Raw genomic sequence first — 20,026 nt, forward strand, 5'->3', positions numbered from 1 at the left:
CAGGAAGTTGTTGCGTAAAGGCAGAAGTGTGTGTGCTTGTATGAATGTGTGTCGTTTCTTGCGTGCACACGGACATGTGTGTTTGCCCAGCGGGCAGAACACAGGGCAGGAAACGAAGTGGTTGTGCCACCGGTTAGAGGAAACAGAACGGCAGATAAATTACTCGGGCTGGCAGGACTTCTAAGAGTCAAAGCTGAGTGGACATTGAGGGAGGACAGAGTGTTGACATGGAGGATGGTGTGCCTAATCCAACAGGAAAATCAACAATGAATCAGATTTTTTCTTTTTTTTTCACCCAGCATTTCAAACTCAAGTGTTTATTTCTTACTCCCATTCTGGAGGAGGTGAGAGTTAATGCATTTAACTAGAGAACGAGAACAGAAACTGTACACTAGATATCATGTGCAAGTTTATATGGGGACAAATCAAAGGAAAAAAAACATTTGTAGCGATTTATTAAGTTATTGGACCACCACAAGCCACCAGAACAGCTTCAAATGCTCCTTTGCATAAATTCTACAACTCTCTGTATCTCCACTGGAGGGATAAAACACCATTCTTATAAAAGATATTCCCTTATTTGGTGTTTTGATGACGGTCGTGGAGAGTCAGTCTAACACGTCAGTCCCAAATATCCCATAGGAGTTCAAAAGGTTGAGATCTGGTTACTCTGAAAGCCCCATGCACATCATTTTCATACTCCTCAAAATCATTTCATAGAATTTATACATCTTTTTCCTACAATTTGTCACCCATTTGTTAAGTGCGTGAGCGGGAAGGCCATATGGGAGAGATAAGAGATAACATTTTGGCAAACGTTGCCATCTAGTGGTCATATACTGCCTGTTCAGTCTTAAACTGATCCTGCACTTCATTATAGTCAAATCAGATTTATCTAAACATACTTGTGACAACATTAAGGCCTATTTTGGGCTAACAGGGGAACAGCTTTTGACTTTGTTGGTAAAGATTTAATGAAACCAAACATCTGACGTAAAGCCCAGAACATTAAGGGTGTCAAAACCATGACATATTCTGGTAAACAAGTGACATGGTTGCTTAGTTTTAATGCGATTCAATTTGCCTTCTTTTACAAACTTTTCAAGATTGACCGTCGTGTTTGAAAATGTATGTTAATCTGTGGTGGCTTGTAAACATGTGGGTTTGGCGTACTGTAGTTGTTGCATGACACTGACAAATGTAATTGAACACTTTCCATTTTATGCTAAAATGCGATTGAAGCTTCAAATTAAGTATCGTTACCGTTCCTACAAAAGGTCATTTTCACATGTAAAACAAAACAGACACAGGATGTACAGTATCTTGAAAATGTATTAATGTGGGCAACAAAGCAGTTGGCAAACAAGCATTTTTTTTTTCTTCTTCAAGTCACTACAAAACTGTTAGTGAGGAAACAACCAACAAAAGAGTAGTTTCTTTCTTTTCCCTTTCTGGTTACAAAACATTTCAGTCAAGGCCTAGAGAAAGGTGATTTATGATATTCTATAACCTATGAAATAAAGCAAACGCTCTACTCGGGGTCTAACAAATCAGGTGTAAATGATGTTTAGTAAAAACACATTTAAAAAAAGAAAGTGGGCCAGTCGCATACAAATTAATTTAATCTGACTAGTGTTGGGTGTGTTCTTAATAATCTCAAGAAGTGTGATATCTAAGTTCATATGGCTCTAAATACAGTACTAAGGCAAAGGAGTGAGATCTAAAAACACGTTCAAAGAAGAACATTTGAAATGTTTTTTGTACAGTGTAAAATCCGTACCTACACAGAAACACTGAAAGAGATGGGAGAATCACAAATAAAAAGACAGAAACCAGACATTCTTGGTAAAAGTAAATAAATTAATAAGTAAGTACAAGGAAGGCTAGTGAAATTGGCATCTATGACAATTGAGAATAACTGATATTGACAGTAATTCTCAGTCAAAGGTACTACAGAGCCAGAAAGATACCGTCTGGTTACAGGCATGTGACAGCAGACCATTTGCTTTCAGCCAACACATTTTGCATTCTTTTCAAGTAAGGAATTGCTGAACAAAAGACCAATGTGTAAGATTGAGAGGAAAGCCACTTTCAACTATCCTCCGAGTCAAAAAGACACATAATGAGCCCGTACTGTTGGGCATTTGTTACAACTGAAATGTTTTTTTTAACTACAGTAAACTCATTCAACCCCTTATATCTAAAATATGAATAATAACAGGAACATGAACTGATTCAGGTGTCACACAAAACAAGGCCATCAAAAATACAGCTATCAAACCTCTTCATTAAAGTACAGTATCTTAGAAAATATGGCGTGGTAATACAATTCAGTAAAGTAATTGTGTTTATCATTTTTTTGTGCTAATAAGAAAATAGCAATACAAACAGTATCATGCTTTTTCTTCATTGAAGTGCGGCCAAAAAAACAAAACATTTGTATGATCGTTGAGCAAAGTCACATGCATTGTTAAGAGGGCACAAATAATTTAGATTGCATCAGGAAAATGTTGACAACCATGAAATCTTTAGACAAGTCAAATAATACTAACACTGCTGTATCATAAAATAGATACTAGCAACAGCAGCGCCAACTGAGACGCACATTGTAACAAAGTACACACGCATGTTTTGCATGTGATTTAAGGTTACTGCACATTGACACTGTAGTGTTAACATGCACATACTGAGATTATAAATTTGGCTGGAACCTCTTGGTTCACTCATTCATTTGAATGGTCAGTTGGCTAATGCACAGTATCTGTATGCTGGGCTGGGGTTTCCCAAAAACATCTCCCATCATAAGATCTTAGTCGGTAAAAATGACATTAGCAAAGGCAATGAACTGGACTGTAAACCTACTCCTCATTAACAAATACTCGAGGTTAATCCAGAGGCACCATGTTGGCCTTGCTTGTAATCAGCATAAGCACTGTGTGAATTCAGACGGGACAGGTGCTGACAGCAGCAGTTCATGCTTTTGGGAAACCAGGCCCAGTGTGTCTTAGCAGGCCTCCTTGGCTTGGCTTGGCATCTTGCACATCATCAGGATCTGTTTCAAGGCTTTCTGGACATCCTCGTCCATCTGACCCTGAAGGCACACAGCACCAGTTCAGTTAACAAACTCAAATGGGATGTAAAGGGCCGGTTTATTTCTAGAGCTGTACCAAATAGTTTGAAGCTTTGTTGCATTTCTATTTAAATACCTTAATATTATATATGTATATTGCACATTAAAAGCAATTCCATTCACCTCCATTGCATTGGGATGGAGCATACATTTTATTTGAAAACAAAACAAAATAAATAAAACAACAACTATCACTCGTAAGTGAGAAAAGAAAAATATTTCTTCATAATTTGACAAACTAATGGATGGATTTACCTCGACAGCATAGAGGAGATGCATCCTGTAGACTGACACTATCTCATGGTGTTGCTTCTTTGACTCCTACAAAGAAAACATGAGGTAAATACAATTTCTTTTCACTTTTACATTTAATTATTCAATATAAAGTACGATCTATTGTTTTCAAATTTGAATTATTATGTGTTAACCAAATCTTACAGCTAGCTGGTATTGTAGTTGTTTGATTTGTTGCTGCGTCGTCTCCAGCTGCTGGTTTAGCTGCTGGTTTTGCTGCTGTCTCTTTGAGGGAGAGCCAGCACTGTAGGAGAGCTGTGATAGGCTGTTTAAGGCATCCTTCAACTTCCCCACCTCCCGTGATAGGTCATCGATCTGAGAAGGAAAAACATCAAATATGCTGTTAAAGCCACTTCAAGGAGCTTTTAAATTGGTTATGAATGAGTCTCAATTCAATACTGATGCATCTATATGACTTACATAAGTAAACAAGACCATAAGCAAGAATATTTGGCAATTCTTCTATATAGTTATTCCTAAAAAGAATAAGCCAAAATAATTTGGTAGACCCTATATTTACACTTTGCCAGTTGTGAGGCAGGTTTTTTTTTTATTTATTTTTTTAAAGGGAAACTGCTGAGTTTTACACCTTTTTAAAAGGACATTTTCTGAAAAACACAGTATGATAACAGGAGAAACAGAGCCCTGGTTAGCCTCAATTTGAGGTGGACTCATACCTAGAAATACAGTGTTGGACAGATGTACTGTAATAGTGACGGTACTTCTGCAGTGGCCACCAGATTGTTACTGACCCTCTTGTTCTTTTCTCTCTCAGAGGCAACGTGGTTCTCCACCAGCTGTTTGAGCTGACACACAGCATCCTGGGACTCGGCCAGTCTGGTGGTCAGCATCTGGTTCTCCTTCTCCCTCGACATCACCAGCTCCTGCAGGGCCTCCAGCTCTGCACGGTTGTCCCGTGCCTGATGGACGGATCGAGAGTGGATAGGTAAATTTTAAGAAATGCACAGTATGAAAAGCTGTTTTTTTTCTTCTCACCTTCTGCCATGCTTCAGCAGCCTCCAGAGCCATCTCGTCCTGCTTCCTGAGGGCCCCCTGAAGGAGCTGCGTCAGGTGGTTCGCCTCACCTTCCAGTTGCCGTTGTGTGGTCTCGTACTCCACGCGAGAGACTGAATCATCTGGGGTGACATCTTTCTCTGCCGACAGCCTTTTAGTGAAATAGATAAAATAACTATGCAGTGGCCACTAGTATTGGAGTACATGCCATATAGCAGACAAGAACGTTTTTGAAGCTGCCAAAGTAGTTTTACCAGCGAGCATAAAGTTCTGAAGCTGGTTCAACTTTATCAGCCAACATCAGAAACCTGGATTGTAAGTAATCGGGGTTCCCACACCTTCTTTAACATCCAATTCAACATGGCAAAGTTTGAGACACAGCTAAAGGTTCATTTCTGTTACAACACTGAGAATTGTTATAATGACAACTAGCTTACAAACAATTAAAAAGAGAGACAGGCATGAATATGTGAATACTTCTCACATATCTCAGTTATGTAGTAAAAAATACAATATTTTACTATTAAATGTAGGAGTAGAAAGTAGCATAAGATGGAAATACTCAAGTAAATGTACATATTTACATTTCTCCACTGCTCATATACCATTTCATGAGCACCAACTCCAACCACTATCAACCACATGTGAAATCATAGTTTTCCTTCTCACCTGTTCTGAAGAGCCTCCATCTGCAAGACTTTCTGATGTAGCTGCTCTTTCAGGGCCTCCGACTGGCTTTCCAACTCTTTGATGGCATTTCCCAGAGATGACATCACCTGTGTGTGGTCGGCCAGGGACACAGAGCTCTGTGCCTGAGCTTCTGCCTCCTGCCTCAGCAGTGAAATCTCCTCTTGAGAAGCAGAGTGCTTCTTCTCTGTCTCAGCTAGCAACGTCTGTAGCTCCTCTACCTTGTTGATCAGCACCTGGTCCTGCTGCTGTTCTGAGGAGGGAGATGAGGCTGCGCTGCTCTCCGCCAGCTGTTTCTGTGCAGCACTAAGCTGACTCTTGGTTTCACTGTAGGAGTGGGAGAGTTCCAGCAAACGACGCTGCAACCCAGCGTTTACCTCGTTTAGCTCAGCCTTCATTTCTTCAAAGTCTTTGGCTGCAGCTTCAACTGGCACTGTGCCTCTCAGAGCCTCCTAAACAGGGACAACAAAGAAGGGATATATTGTAGAGAAGAAGTAGGAAACATTGAAACATATTGAATTCTAGAAGTGACCTAAAAGAAGGAATAATTGAAAGATAATGAATCGGGATAAATCAATGTTGAAGCAGTTTTATCTGTGCTCTTCTATACATAGAGAGTACCCTACCAATTTACATTTGCACTCACTGTGGGCAAAAAAGGGATCAAAATGAATGCAGCAGAAACAGAAATATATTTTTTTTTTTATTCCACACATTCTTCTCTGCCTACGTTACCCAGATTGCAACTCGACCGCCAACAGTTTGGTTATGCTCGTACTGGCTAGCGTATTGGTTTCATTTTCAGTGTAGTCTTCAGCTCCAACTAACTCAAGTGTCATTACTTTTTCACAATCTCACAATTCATCAGATTGTGCACAGCTCCCCCTGGAGCCACAAAAGACTTAATGCAACTTTTTGCAGTACCCTGAGATCTGTAAACTGACTTTGATATGTGGAATATGGAGTTCCCTTTTCAGTAATGTAGAGGTTAAGAGCCCAATATTCACCTGGAGCATCCTAATCTCCTCTTGCGCCTCCTTGTGCAGCTCCTCAATCTGTGCAGTCCTCTGTTCTTTCTCCTTTACACTCCTCTGCGCCTCCTCCAGCTGTCTGATTCGATGAGCTGCTTTCTCCTGCTCAGATCCCGATTGGACAAGCAGGGCCCTCAGCTGTTTTACTTCATGTTCAAGTGTGGATGATGCGCGTCTCTGGACCTCCTGTTTCTCCATCAGCTCACCTCCTCCCCTTCCTATCTGCACCCTCAGCTCCTCCACCTCCTCCACAGCTTGGTGGTATTTCTCCTGAGTGTCTGTCAGCTTCGCCTGAAGCTCTGCGAGACTCTCCATCAACTCTTCCTCGCTTCCTTTCTCCCTCACGCTTTCATCCTCCTCTCTTTCTCCGCATTGCTCAGGTTTCAGCTTGGCCTGAAGAGAGCGGTTTTCCTTCCTGGTTTCGAGCAGTTTCACTTGAACGCTCTCTAGCGCCTGTCTCAACAGCCGGATCTCCTCTTTGCCCTCTTCTTCGTCCTGCCCGAGAGAAACTCCGCCTGAACCGTCTTCCCTTTCCACTTGTGGCAGTGACTCAAACTCATCCTGGGTGGAGTGGAAGGAGGAGTTGGAGGCCATGCTGTTTGGACGACTGGTGTCCTTCAGGTCCTCGCTTCCTTGGCGGGAGGGACGTTTCTGTGGAGGTAAGGGATTAAAAAAAAAGAGATGTGTGAAAATATGAGATCACAGATTACACCTTTACATCCATTATTATTATTATTATTATCATCCAGATTCTATTTCTTTCTTTTTTTTTAACATTTTTGGAGCTGTAATGATTAATCAATTTACAGACAATTAGTTTGCAACAATTTTGATTTTGGTAATCTTTCAAGCAAAAATGTTTGTCACATAATATAGTTAACAGAATATATGTAGGTATAGTAATGGCGGTTAAATAAAACACTTTAGGTTGTGGGAAATCTTTCATTATTTTCTTACATTTTATTGGCGTTTAATCAAGAAAATACAGTTGATTTGACCAACTCAGATTACTGAAGCCAAATATTATTTATATATTAGGATTGTGGATTTTGTCCCCCATCACATTGGAATAAGCCCATATGGATACTTTAAAAATGTTACTTTTATATATGTTAATATGCGTCTCGCATGAAGACTGTGCTGCCCTTATCTTGAGTATGTCCATTCATTGGTTTATGGTGAACTCATGAGCGTTAATGAATGGCTTACATACCTTGAGTTTGCTTGCAAGTTGCTGTTTCTCCAAAGTAAGAGCAGTAATCTTGGCTTGCAGAGCAGAAACCAGAGCTGCGGATGCTGTAAAACTGTGCTCGACCTGTCAACACATTCACAAGCAGACGCACACAGAGACAGAAAAGCAAAGTTAAGGACCACTAGCTACCTACTGAAAAACAAAACGAGTTGTGACACGTATAAAGCTTAGGATTAGACCTCCTTCAAGAATGCCCAAGGTGAAAAGGTTCAGCAGTACACAGCTGTCTGTTGTCAGAGTATAGTATTACACTGACAAAAGGCAGTGTTGATTTAAGATTTTTAACAACCAGAAAGAAAAAAGTCAAAGGCACTCTTAAACAGTTAAAATGCCTTTTACTTTTAGTAAATTCGTGATGCATAGAAAAAAAGCTAAAAACTAAATCAAAGCCACCAAGTACCCATCTATAGCCCAGAAGATGTTTTAATTAGTTTCATCCAAATAGGAAGACATGTTAGTTTGGTTAAGTAAAAGATTAATTAACAATATGTTTATACACCAATAATTGTAGTCAATGCATCAGCTGCACTCTACACTGTGTTGAACGCTCTACTTTTCACACTAAAAGTCTGACATAATTTATTAGGACAGTTCAAATCTCCTTAACCTGTAATATAAGTACAGGGACTCTAGTGTTGCTTAGTAGTTAATCACCTTTGTATCCAGTTCGGGACAGGTCACCGTCTGTTCCACCGACTGCTTCAGGTCTTCGATTGTTTCCAGCAACATGTTCCTCTCCTCATGGAGCTTCTCAAGCTCTGCTCTCAGTGTCGTTCCTTTAACCTCATCCTCCTTTGAAATGAGAAAAAAGAGGAGTGGCGGGAAAGAGGAGTGGGAGGGGAGAAGAGCAAAAGATGGAGATGCGAGAAGAGTAAAGATGACAGAAGGAAAAGTTAAACTGGGGGGGAAATCGTATGAAGGTTGAAGGAAAGAATTTATATAATTGGCACATAAGATGCAATGTATCATAAATCATAAGTTAATTATGTACAAAATGTTTCCCTCTGGAGTTGAAATGTAAGAATGTTAAATATTTGACATAAAACATTTAGCATGTTTTCATTGAACATCTCACACCTGAGGACTAAAACATACAAAGAACTAGCTAGTGCAGTTTCATCATCATGTATTGCTGCTTTCCAACTATTTGTATCTACTTTTTAGGATCAGGAGCGGTTAACCTTTTTATATCGGATGCTCTTGTCTGATGTTCGATATGTAACCTCTTTACAAATGTATCATACCTAATTGTGTATTTACACCTTTACAATTGTTATTATTTAAGTTATAATATTTGTTATGTTGTCTGTTATGCTTTATATTACCTTGTAGTTGAATCTTTTGGGAGTGTCACTTGTGTTGGATCCAGGGGTCCCAGTGGAGGTAAGGACAGAAGGAGAAGAGGGCCCAGAGCTCTGAAGAAGGGTGACGATTATTATTATTTATTTATTTTTAAATAAACCCTTTTTTTATGATTTAGGTTGAGAAAAAAGCCAAGATTTGTTCTTTAGCATCTTAAAAAACTAATTGAGTTATTATGTTTATAATCTGTTGTTCCTGTCACAACAATTTAGTGCCCTAGATGTTTCTAGCTAAATATCCTAAACTCTGGAAAACAGAAATGCAGATTAGTACAGACATTAAATGAACATACTACATGGGCAAACCATAAAGTAATGAGAGACTGATTGATAAGAGTAAACAATATAGTAGGTAATATTTTGAACAGACCAGACACGCACAGGTCTGACTACTCATTTTATAAATATCCTGCAGACATGCATTAATACAAAGAGTGGCATACTGATACAAGCAGACGGATACAAAGAGTCATGCATTTACCTGCAGTGGGCTAATAGGAGGTGGAGGTGCTTTTCGTTTTTTGGGAGTTGTGATCCTTTCATCACTTAGTTTAGCTACTTGATCATGCTGAGGAGGCAGCAAAGAGACAGAAGAGAAGAAAGGTAACGGAAAGAGAAAAAGAAAAGAGGAATTCAGTGCTGGTTAGTAAGAGGAGGGTCGCTCAATGAGGGATACAGTAAGACTTAAGTTTTGTTTTCCAAAAATAGCAACTAAAAGATGTTTTACAAGCTGAGAAATTTGATATAGACTCATAAGAAAAGCAGCTACTTAAGTACAATCCATGAGTTGTAGCAACACCACAGAAATTAGACAGAATTTGGTTTTGTTAATGTTTTTAGACAATCCTTACTATGAATCACAGTTTGGTATTTGAAACTATTTTAGACTTGTTTACTATTAATAGCTGATTGGTTGTTGTAAGTTTGGGCGGTTTACTAACTTTGATGCCTGTTTGCGTTGACCTCTAAAGAAAAGCATTGAAAAACAAGACAGGTGTGTTACCTGAGGACTTCTAGGAGACTTTTCATCTGTCAAAGGAGAAAGGAGGAAAATCAAGTTAGAATTATAGACATACTAACAGGATAACTCCAGATGGCAGTGTTGACTTTGTGTGGAAACCAGAGCAGTACAAAGCTCTACCACACAGAGGCGCTGTGTGAGTGTGTCTCCAAGGCGATGTCTTTAAATGTCTTGTTTTGTCCGTCGACAACTTAAAGATAGTCATCCATAGTCTACCGCTTATCCGGGGTCGGGTCACGGGGGCAGCAGCTCTAGTAGGGAACCCCTACACCTCCCTAGGGAGGCGCCCAGGTGGCTCCTCAAAGCAAAGGAGCAGCGGCTCTACTCCGAGTCTCTCACGGATGACTGAGCTTCTCACCCTATCTCTAAGGGAGACGCCAGCCACCCGCCTGAGAAAACACATTTTGCCCGCTTTTACCCGTGATAAAGATAATCTTATTATTTTTATTATATTATTAAAAACTGAAAAGCTGGACATGTCCATATGAGAGCCATATTTGCATAAAACTATTTTCTCAATTAGGATAAAATATTTGATTATTAAATCGACTAATTGTTGCAGCTCTAGCGCAGAATAAGTCTCCAGGGAAATAATGTAAGTTAATGTAATGGCCATACGTGTATCAAGCAAAAAGTCGTCCATATAATGTAAATATACACCAACACTTGCCTTTGTGTGTGCGTGTGTGAGTGCCTTTGCATAACTCCTACCTGAGACCTGATGGCTGTTCAGGGCAGCAGTAAGGGCAGTTTTGATCTCAGAGTTGCCCGACAGCTTGGCGTAGTGTACGACATCATGGCCTTGTGAATCTACAGCCGACAGATTTGCTCCTCGCTGGATTAAGACTTCAACAACAGAAACGGCGTTGGACTCTGTGGCCAGCATCAAGGCTGTCCTGCAACACAGAATAGAACAAATACTAAATCACCAACCAAATAAGTGTCTGTAATCAGCATCCCTACTGTTACACATCATTTTTTAAATTTTCAGTTGATCCCGGGATCAATAAAGTATTTCTGATTCTGTTTCTACCTGCCACTGTTGTCAAAAGTGTTGATTTCAGCACCGCAGTCCAGCAAAGTGCAGCACACCTCAACATGAATGTGTTTTGCTGACAACAGCAAAGGGGTGAGCCCGTCCTTTGGAACAAACAGACATTATAATCATTAGATATGACTGAAATCATCCTAGGGATCACAAACAAACACGACATACATCTACATAACTTATCAAGTGACATCAGGACGGGGGCCTGAACATGAACTATGGTTAGTGTCTGTTTGGTGCAAGAAATCTCAGATCCATGTGAAAAGGAGTGGATGTCTCCTAAATGAATTTCCCAGCAGATAAACAGAAAAGCCAAAGTTGTTTCACTTTCTGGGTAGGCATAGATTTTGGGGAAATCCCCTAAAATTATATATTTACATTTCAAAATGAATGGGTTGACTCAGTAGAGTTTATTGCCCTGAGTTGGCTAACTGAGGCAGTATTTCATGCAACGTAATCCCACATTTTTAACCAGGATTGACAGATCCTAACCCCAAGCATGACATTTAACCTAACCCTAACCTTCTATGAGCTAAATCTAACCTAAACATTTGATTGGTTGGGCTTGTGGAGGGCGGTGAACAGTCTGGAAGGAGCTACAGCCTACAAGGCTCAGTTCATAGCCTCATCTTCACCAAGATGACATTAAGACACCAGATAAGGAACTCTACATTAAACTGTGTAGACATTTCCACGGGTCATTTATATTGTGTGTAAGTTAAACAAAGGGGAACAAATCCAGTCATGTCCAACAGGGGAAAAAACAAAAGAATGTCAAGAAACAGTAAAGTGTGTCAGCATAGCTTTTTGTGTTATATTACAAGGCTGCTGCTTCCACACACCACAGAACAAAACTATGTTGTGGGTTCCTCTGAGCTCTGCTAAAGACTTTAACAGCCCTGTGTCTGCTCTGCTCAGTCTGTGTTTCTTCTCAGGAATCTAAAAGACACAATTTTTTCCCCTTCTCCTCAGGGCAATAGATTCAGTGTCTGTGTGGACAAATGTGAGAGCACAGGTGTAAAAATGTTTGTCTACACTTTGAGTTATGTTTGCAACTTGCCAGAATACCAAATTTGGGCAACAAGGTAAAGACTGCAGAGATGAAGTAGAGCAGCAACAATCACAGCTAAGTGTGATCATTTAAGAGGCCTGTCAATCAAAGCAAACGCCCCTGTTTAAAGCTTAATAAACTCCTAATGGGACAATAATTATCAAAACTGCCACCAAAGCACACATCAGACACATTGGCTTTAAAACTGTTACTTGTGTGAGAAACAAAATAGATCAGTGTTGAAAAGAAGAATCGTAAAATCTTTACTCTCTGTGGTGGTTGCTCCTTGATGTAGACACAGATACTGTACATACAGTACATGTCTTTAATAACAGCTTTTAAAATAAAAAGTACTTGTGACTGCCTACTTTAGAAAAGGGCATTTATTTCTTGCTCATGAAAAACAACATGGGAGTGGAAAGGAAAGTGCTCGTTGCGCTAGATGCTGAGTGAGGAGAAGGCTGAGGGGTACTATAAACCCAACCTTTTCAGCAGGCGACTATAAAAAGCAGCAATGTCTATTTGTGACCCCTCTTCACGTGTTGCACATGTCAGTGAGCAGTTGAAACAAAGAGTGATCAGATTGACCTTAAGAGGTAAAACTATCCACAAAACATAAGAAAGATTAGAAAAAACTGTCTGAAATATTTACAATTTTGTGTGACAGAATAGTTTCCCTTCCGTACTATCTTGCATCGCAACTCTGTGCAAGGTCATCACTCCCAGGTGGGGAATCATCACTAAAACTCCACTAAACTTGTATTTCAGTGCGGGGGAAAGTAATGAATAACTCAACAAGCTACTTCCTGGTATGTGGATGTCCACTAGACCAACCTAGAACCAACTCATGCATGATAACTTTGTTTTACCATACTGCCTACATTACACGTTACATTTTGTCATGTAGAAATCTTACGGGTATAATTCACACTGCAAACTCTTAACATGAATATACAACTGAAGTAAACACTCCCACAGAGCTACATTTTTATTACACTGTTCTTTGTGAGCGTTATATGACTAACTGTTTAACGAAGATGGACACTAACATTTTGATTAGGGCTTTGACGGTGTACTACACGCTCACATGATTTTCAGCAGTTAAGATGGTTGTATTTTCAGACTTCTTCAATTATGTCATCTTGCAATACCTAATTCAACACTCTGTAGTAGAGGTAGACAAATATCTCGCTCAGGCCGATATATATATTGGCTGATATTAGCTTTTTTTAAGATATGACATGCTTATGTAGGGTTTATATATTCAAAATAAATTACTATCGTTATGGGATTTTTTAACTCCCAAATATCGATATCAGTATCAGCCTAAAAAAAAATGAAGTGTAGATAGGGTTATACACTATATAGTCTGTATATTACCAGGCTAGATGACTCACTCATCTTCTTCTGGGGTGAAGATCATGTTTATTCCAAATGGTCACTTTGGTAGTCTTCCAAGACTCCTCAACCCCTCAAACCAAACGCATGGATGCCAAAGAACTAATCAGGCCACGTCTGCGAATTGCATCAAGGCTGACTTAATTGAGAAATATATTTATTTCCAACTGAAACATAAGGATGCTTTTACACTACATACTGTATGTAGTACCACTGTCTGAGCAGAATTTAAGTTCACATTTACTTGATTTTCTATAAACATTCTTTGTCTGACATGTGCTAAACCTGGCAGATGTTCCTGCGTTTCTTCAAGTCAAAGATAGATCATGTATAGATATTTGTTACAGCCGTGATGTGATGCCTGAGGCCAACAAGCCGGCGTGTTCTGCTCAGCACAGAAACATGTTCCAGACGACTTTGTGGTTCTCAGTCTCTGTGTTCGCTAACAGCAGACAGAGCTGCTCCCATCTCTCACACACACACACACACACACACACACACACACACACCTTTGCAGATGTTTATGGCTGGAAAAGTAAACGATCACATTTGGTCTTCCTGTCAACAGGAAACGGCACTAAAGCATTGTCTTTCAGCAACAAAAACATACTTTCTTTTAGCGATTATGCAAATGTCACAGAACAAAGTCTGGTTGGCCCGCTCTAATTGCAAAAGGATTTCAGAAATACAATATTTTAGCTTAAATACTAACAGCCGGTGGTACAAAGTGGTAGCATGAACCAGTTTTAAAAAGCCACAACATACAACTTGTCAAAGGCTTAAATAAGCATGAGGCAACAATTAATTTTATTTAGAAATAAACATAACATCTTTACATGTAGGCTAAGAGACCACTGTGTGTGTGTGAGAGTGTGTGTTTCTATCTCAGGCCAGCTGTGGCATGATAATAAAATGGGAAATAAATGAGCAACACATTCTCATCTCCCTTTCTTTCCTCTCACTTGCTCTCTTTTTCTATTACACACACACAAAATATCATGCTCACACACCACAGTTGGGATAAAACCACAGGCATGGAGCGTCACTGCAATGGAGACCACATGTCTGCGGCTTGAGAGCAGAGTTCCAACAGTACACTGACCCCCCTACCTCACACACATTCACATACAGTATACATGCACACACACACACACCATGTCAAATATTATTCCATTTTTTTTTTTTTAAATGGAGAAGGACAAACGAGAGGAAATGTCAGCTCATGAGGATCCTTCATATTGTAGATTTACTGCTGGGAAAGACAAGTGAAGTTAATTTTAAACCATCGTTTTAACCTCTGCTCTCATAAAAACTTAAACAGCCCATAAAAAGGGATGCAGACAGAACTATAATTAGGGAAATAATTTATTTGACAGCAGATAAATGCAGAAAGCATCATGTTGCAAACACAGGACCAATAGACAGGTAACTGTGAAAGAGAATCCAAAACGTACAAACGGTGATCAACCTTCTTTAAACATTCGTCTCTGGAAATGACACAGTTGAAAGTGATATGAATGAAAACGAATGGAGCATTTCTGTGGTTTTTATCCTGTTTCAGAACCCCTTACTATCCTGCCATGAAAAATAAGTCTGGGAAAGAAAGAAAGTCAAAGTAGAAAGTAAAAATAAAAAGTACATACTGCATCTTTTAGGTTGATGGGACTTTTGAGTTCACACAGCAGTTGGACGGTCTGGATGTTCCCGCTGGCAGCTGAGGATCAAATAAAACAGTCAGTCAGTCATGAAAAGATGCACAAAGAAGTGCAGAGATTGCAGTGTGGTCTAGATCAGTTAGGTTTAGCATTTTGGCAGACATGCATCTGCTTTGTCCCCCTCTCTGATTTCCAAAAGAAAAATAAAGTAAGATGAGTTAAACATGATTTGAGTGTCTACTTTCATTTTCATAAAAGAAACACAGGCAGGCTTATAGTAGCTGCACTGTTGCAACATATGACACTAGTACTCCATTGTCACTTCTTTAAAAGTGCAACATTAAGAAAAAACCTTCAATAACTACCATCAGCATTGTAGTACAAACTGAAAAGAGATCAGTCATACTCGTGCAGGTAGACGGCGATGAAAAACATTTAGTGAAATTTGGCAGTCTCATTTAAAAAATGATAAGATCTGAGAGTCTGTGAGCATCTTTTAAATCACTCTGACAGTGTTTGCCTTTGAATGAAACCCTGCTAGAGTATTGTGGGAACTTTTGATGGAAACAAACCGGGTATAAATCACTTAATTCCGAATATGGTAGAGGATTTCATCCAAATAAAATCAAAGCTCAAACTTAATCTCACAAGAGATGTTCCCACGTTCTTGTCTAAGAAGGCTAATCTTCAATAAAATAACTTTTGTTTTATCAACTCTCAGGACACTGACACTTACCAGCGTGATGTAGAGCAGCCTTTCCTGAACCGTCTACTGCATCGACGGGACATTTACTCTGGAGGGGAAACAAACATATTGGACGTGCAAATCAATGAGTCATGAATGATCATGAAATTCTCTTAATTGTGTTTGTTATGTGATGAACTTCTGTGAATACTACGTCTCCACTCTCCATATACCTGCTGTGTCTGTCTGCTAATTTGATGAATATTTACCCAAATTACTTTCTAAAACCTTTTAGAGGTTTTTACATGTTTTGGTCACTCACTCCATAGTTGACCCGTTACAAGTTTTAACTAGCAGAATTATTTATGCTAGTGGTAACCAGCGAACACAATTCTGGCAACAAACTGGCCTTATTGTGTGCAACTTCAAGTGAATTTTCTTCAGTTTGGGGCACAAGAGCGAAAAGGTGATTCGATTTTTAGTCTAAGCAGACTTGCAGGGATGTTTAACAGGAAGGTGTGTGTTGCTGAGATGCTGCAGACTATCATGGGATAGTACGGTCAGCAGATCAGAGCAGGAAGAGTGTGTGAACGTGTGTGCGTCTCTCCTGCTCAGATCTGCTGATCTACGTACATGTACGCACACAATCAGCAGACTGAAGAAATAAATCAGTGAAACTGTCTGGAGTCAGACAACTTAACAGAATGGTGGGACTATTCAGAGTGTACTGTAGGTTACATTCAGTTCAAGCTCTTGCTTTCGTACATTCCTTATTAACTACACAAAGGAATGAGTGCAAAAAGAAGTCCTGCTGGCTGGCCTGAACCTCCAACATTAAAACATTATTGGTGCCTTTATTTTTTCTTCTACAGCACATCTTGAAAACATTTGAACCTACAATACTATACATTAAATCAAATAACATGTAGTATCTTATCAATGTGGGACCATATTGTGTGCAAAATAGCATGGCTTGATAGGTTGCAGCAAATTGTCACATTATTTTCAGGGCATTATATAAGAAAGTGATTTTAGGTATACAAATCAGTATTTGTTACTTAAAAAGCCTCCTTCACTTTATCCACCTCACCTGAATGAGCTTTTTGCAGCACTCGACGTGATTGTTTTTGGCAGCCAGGTGTAACGGGTTGAAACCTGAACATAAGAAATGAAAGGCTTTGTTAAGATCTTCATTAGGCCAAATTATTTTGTGACAAATTGGATAAAATGAGAAACAAAAAGCATCTTAGAAGTGGCAGTAGAAAGTTTGTGGACATAACATATTTTTCCATTTACAGGAGAAAAAAAGATCTATGCAGAAATACAGATTCTAAACCATCCCCACATGTTTTATCACATACCTGCAGCATCTGTGATTGACAGGTCAGCTCCATGGGCCAGGATGACAGATAGGCAGTCTGTCTGTCCACGTGCAGCTGCCAAATGAAGACTATACACAAACCCAAAGAAAAGAAAGCAGAAACGCAGTAATTGCCAGCAGTTATAAAATCACAACAGCAAGGATGTTTGTCCAACAGCTTTTTTACATATTTGATAGTTTCAGAGTAACAATAAAGATCTCATGACGTGGGAACTTTAACTTCCTTGAAAACTGCAACTTTGCAAAATACATCATCTACATGCTCATACAGCACATAGCCCACTGTACAACCACACCTTTTAATTGTTACACTTTATTGTCTGTCTGTGCGTATATGCGCTGTAGGCAATCAATACAACCCCTTTTCCGGCCTAGCGAGCAGAATGAAAAAAATCACTACACATGCCCAGCATTCCCTTGGTGTGTGCGTAGGATACACACTCACAACTATGCCCAAATGCCTTTCAATCAGGTTTTATCACCATAGAGATACTGTAGACTCCTCCTTTGTGCATCTTGAAAAGATTGGAGCGTTGAGATCCCAAACCACCACATTCATCATGATTTACAAAGGCTGCAAGTATGCATCTGTATGCGTGTGTCTGCGTTCGAGTCACACACACAGAGAAAAGGTCATGGATGTGAGCTATTGATGAAACAAAAAGGCCTCTGTGTTTGTTTCAGCATGTGCAAATCTAAGAATTTGTTTCTCCTTGCATTTGTTCCTGTGTTTTCATGTTCCTGGCTCTGCGTGAGCTGCTGAACACATTGAGGTCAACGGGTGTTGTGTTTCAGAAAAAAGAAAGGAGGTCAAATATTAACACTGAGCCTCTGTGTTATCAACAATCTCCACTGGTGAGGCAACAAGCTTCACCCCCTCTGCAGACAGGAACCGGCTTTCAAAACACTGAATGTCAGGGAGGTTGAATTAATGTTTGAAAATGCCAACCTTTCAGGAACTAAAAAAACGATCTTATTTTTAGATTGGTCATTCATTTTTAACAGTGCTGTGGAGCATGACAGTGGTTTCATAAGCCCAAGAATTCTACAACTGTAAGGAAAACAATCACCAGCATGTTTCCCTGAAATAGAAAACACCCACTTTTATTTTACCACAATTACACCATTTGAAAACTTTACTAAACCAAGCTGCAAACTGGAGATTTGCAGATCTTATTCTTCTCAGGTTTTGAGTTTACAGCCTCGTCAGTGTAGAAGATCTGAATCAAAGGGTCTTTCTTTTTTGATTTACAGAATACATCCCACAGAAGCTACTGCAGATTGTCAATAATTACTCTGGATGAGGAATGATTGCTAAATCTGTACCACAGCCATTTTCCTTTATTCTTTTGTAAATAATAGTAAGAATGCTTACGCTGATTTGCCCTCGCTGTCCAGCTTTACAGCGCTGGCACCTTTCTTGGCGAGAAGCGGTGCGACCTTCTCCACCTCGCCATGCTCCACCTGCAGCAAGCAGGCGCTCGTCGTTTTTGTTCCACTCATTGACCTAAAGGGGATGATTCGTAAAGAGAGAAAGATCATTTTCATCACCATCCATCAAGACATAAAACAGACTTTAAGATATCAATTGTTGAGATGCTCTTTATGCGAGTAATTTTTCTCAGGGGGAGAGATGAGAGATATATATATATATATATATATATATATATATATATATATACATACATACACACACACACACACATTTGGTTTGTGCATCACTGACTGATTGGAGCTATTGGAAAGCTTCAAGCATGATCTCATACACAGTCTCGGTACACTGCAGGCTGATGGCACAAAATACAGCAAAGTAAACTTTAAGAGCTGCTCACAACAGCATTAACCTGCAAAACACATTTACAATAACCATATAAAAAAGGGAGAAGGCCTCAAACTAATCAACCAAAATCAGGAATATCAAACTAGGAAAGAAGTAACAACTCATTTGAAGGAGAACTTATATTAAAGAAATGTTAGAAAATGTGTTTAAAGAAATATATATATATATATTTATTTTTTAAAAGCATGTAATTTGTTTCCGTAACCTGATAACAGAGTAAGGGGGAGAACTAAATCTGTGCACCCAAAACATGTTGGCAGCAGAAGTTCATTAGTCAGCTATCCCTGCAACCATCTGTGGATATTAGGATGCAGCACAGTGTTAAATTTGACCCGATAGCCTACTGACCTACACGTAATAAGGGGGTGAACTCTCTGACACCAGAAATACTTGGTGGCAAACTGTACCCTATTTTGAGAGAGATATAAGCCAACATAGCAATACATGGTGTAAATATCCTCTGTGGCAAACCCCCAAGTGCAATCACAGCATTACATTTTGCACAGCTGGTGGAAAATTGGTGGGCTATTAAAGACCCTTCTGTCATTGAAACAGCTAGGATGACCACTGAGCTCTGCAGCCTAAGCCCTCATTTGTGTTGACCAGGGAGGAAATTAAGAATACTAACTTGTTGGTGTTTTGTAAACTGAAAATATTGTCCAAAATGACAGAGCGCAGAAATATTATTGCTTTTATGGCAAAGAGCTCTGGAATTATGTTGTAAACCCACACACACACACTCTTTGTGATCCACACTTCAAAAGCACTAAAGCAAGAGGTGAGATACTATTTAGGAGGCGGTGTAAGACGAGAAACTTCTCTGACAGACTGGAAATAACAGATTGGCTATAAAAAAACACACTCAGCTGAGCACTGACAGAGACATGTGAAAAAGATATATGAATCTACCAGGTGCCTTTCCATTCTGTGATGAGCAGTGATGGGCATACTTCACAAGTATTTTCAAAAATATTCAAGACCAGTTTAGAGTTACTACAAAATAAATGCAGGATCAATAATAATAATAATAATAATAATAATAATAATAATAATAATAATACTGGACACACAAGGAGGATTTAGTTCATTTAGAGTTTTAACATTCTGTTTGCACAATTACTGTGTTATTGGAGATACAGGCCATACACCTAGCTGTAGCCCTTCACTAATTACTAGCA

The 20,026-nt window shown here is 39.4% G+C and overlaps 1 protein-coding gene across 1 annotated transcript; it reads right to left on the reverse strand.

Moving 5' to 3' along the window:
- Positions 1-1,314: 1,314 nt before the first annotated feature.
- Positions 1,315-19,796, reverse strand: rai14 (retinoic acid induced 14). Its single transcript, XM_029445172.1, is given in 21 exon segments — positions 1,315-3,091; positions 3,386-3,451; positions 3,569-3,739; positions 4,177-4,344; positions 4,421-4,589; positions 5,108-5,577; positions 6,133-6,807; positions 7,370-7,471; positions 8,063-8,200; positions 8,734-8,823; positions 9,251-9,337; positions 9,773-9,798; positions 10,502-10,686; positions 10,824-10,930; positions 14,931-15,001; positions 15,679-15,736; positions 16,718-16,782; positions 16,989-17,077; positions 18,384-18,472; positions 18,474-18,515; positions 19,758-19,796. Coding segments are annotated over 21 exon segments (2,994 nt in total). The 3' UTR covers positions 1,315-3,004.
- Between the last annotated feature and the right edge of the window lie 230 nt (positions 19,797-20,026).

The sequence above is a fragment of the Cottoperca gobio genome, chromosome 12, assembly GCF_900634415.1.
Source record: "Cottoperca gobio chromosome 12, fCotGob3.1, whole genome shotgun sequence".
Lineage (NCBI taxonomy): Eukaryota > Metazoa > Chordata > Actinopteri > Perciformes > Bovichtidae > Cottoperca > Cottoperca gobio.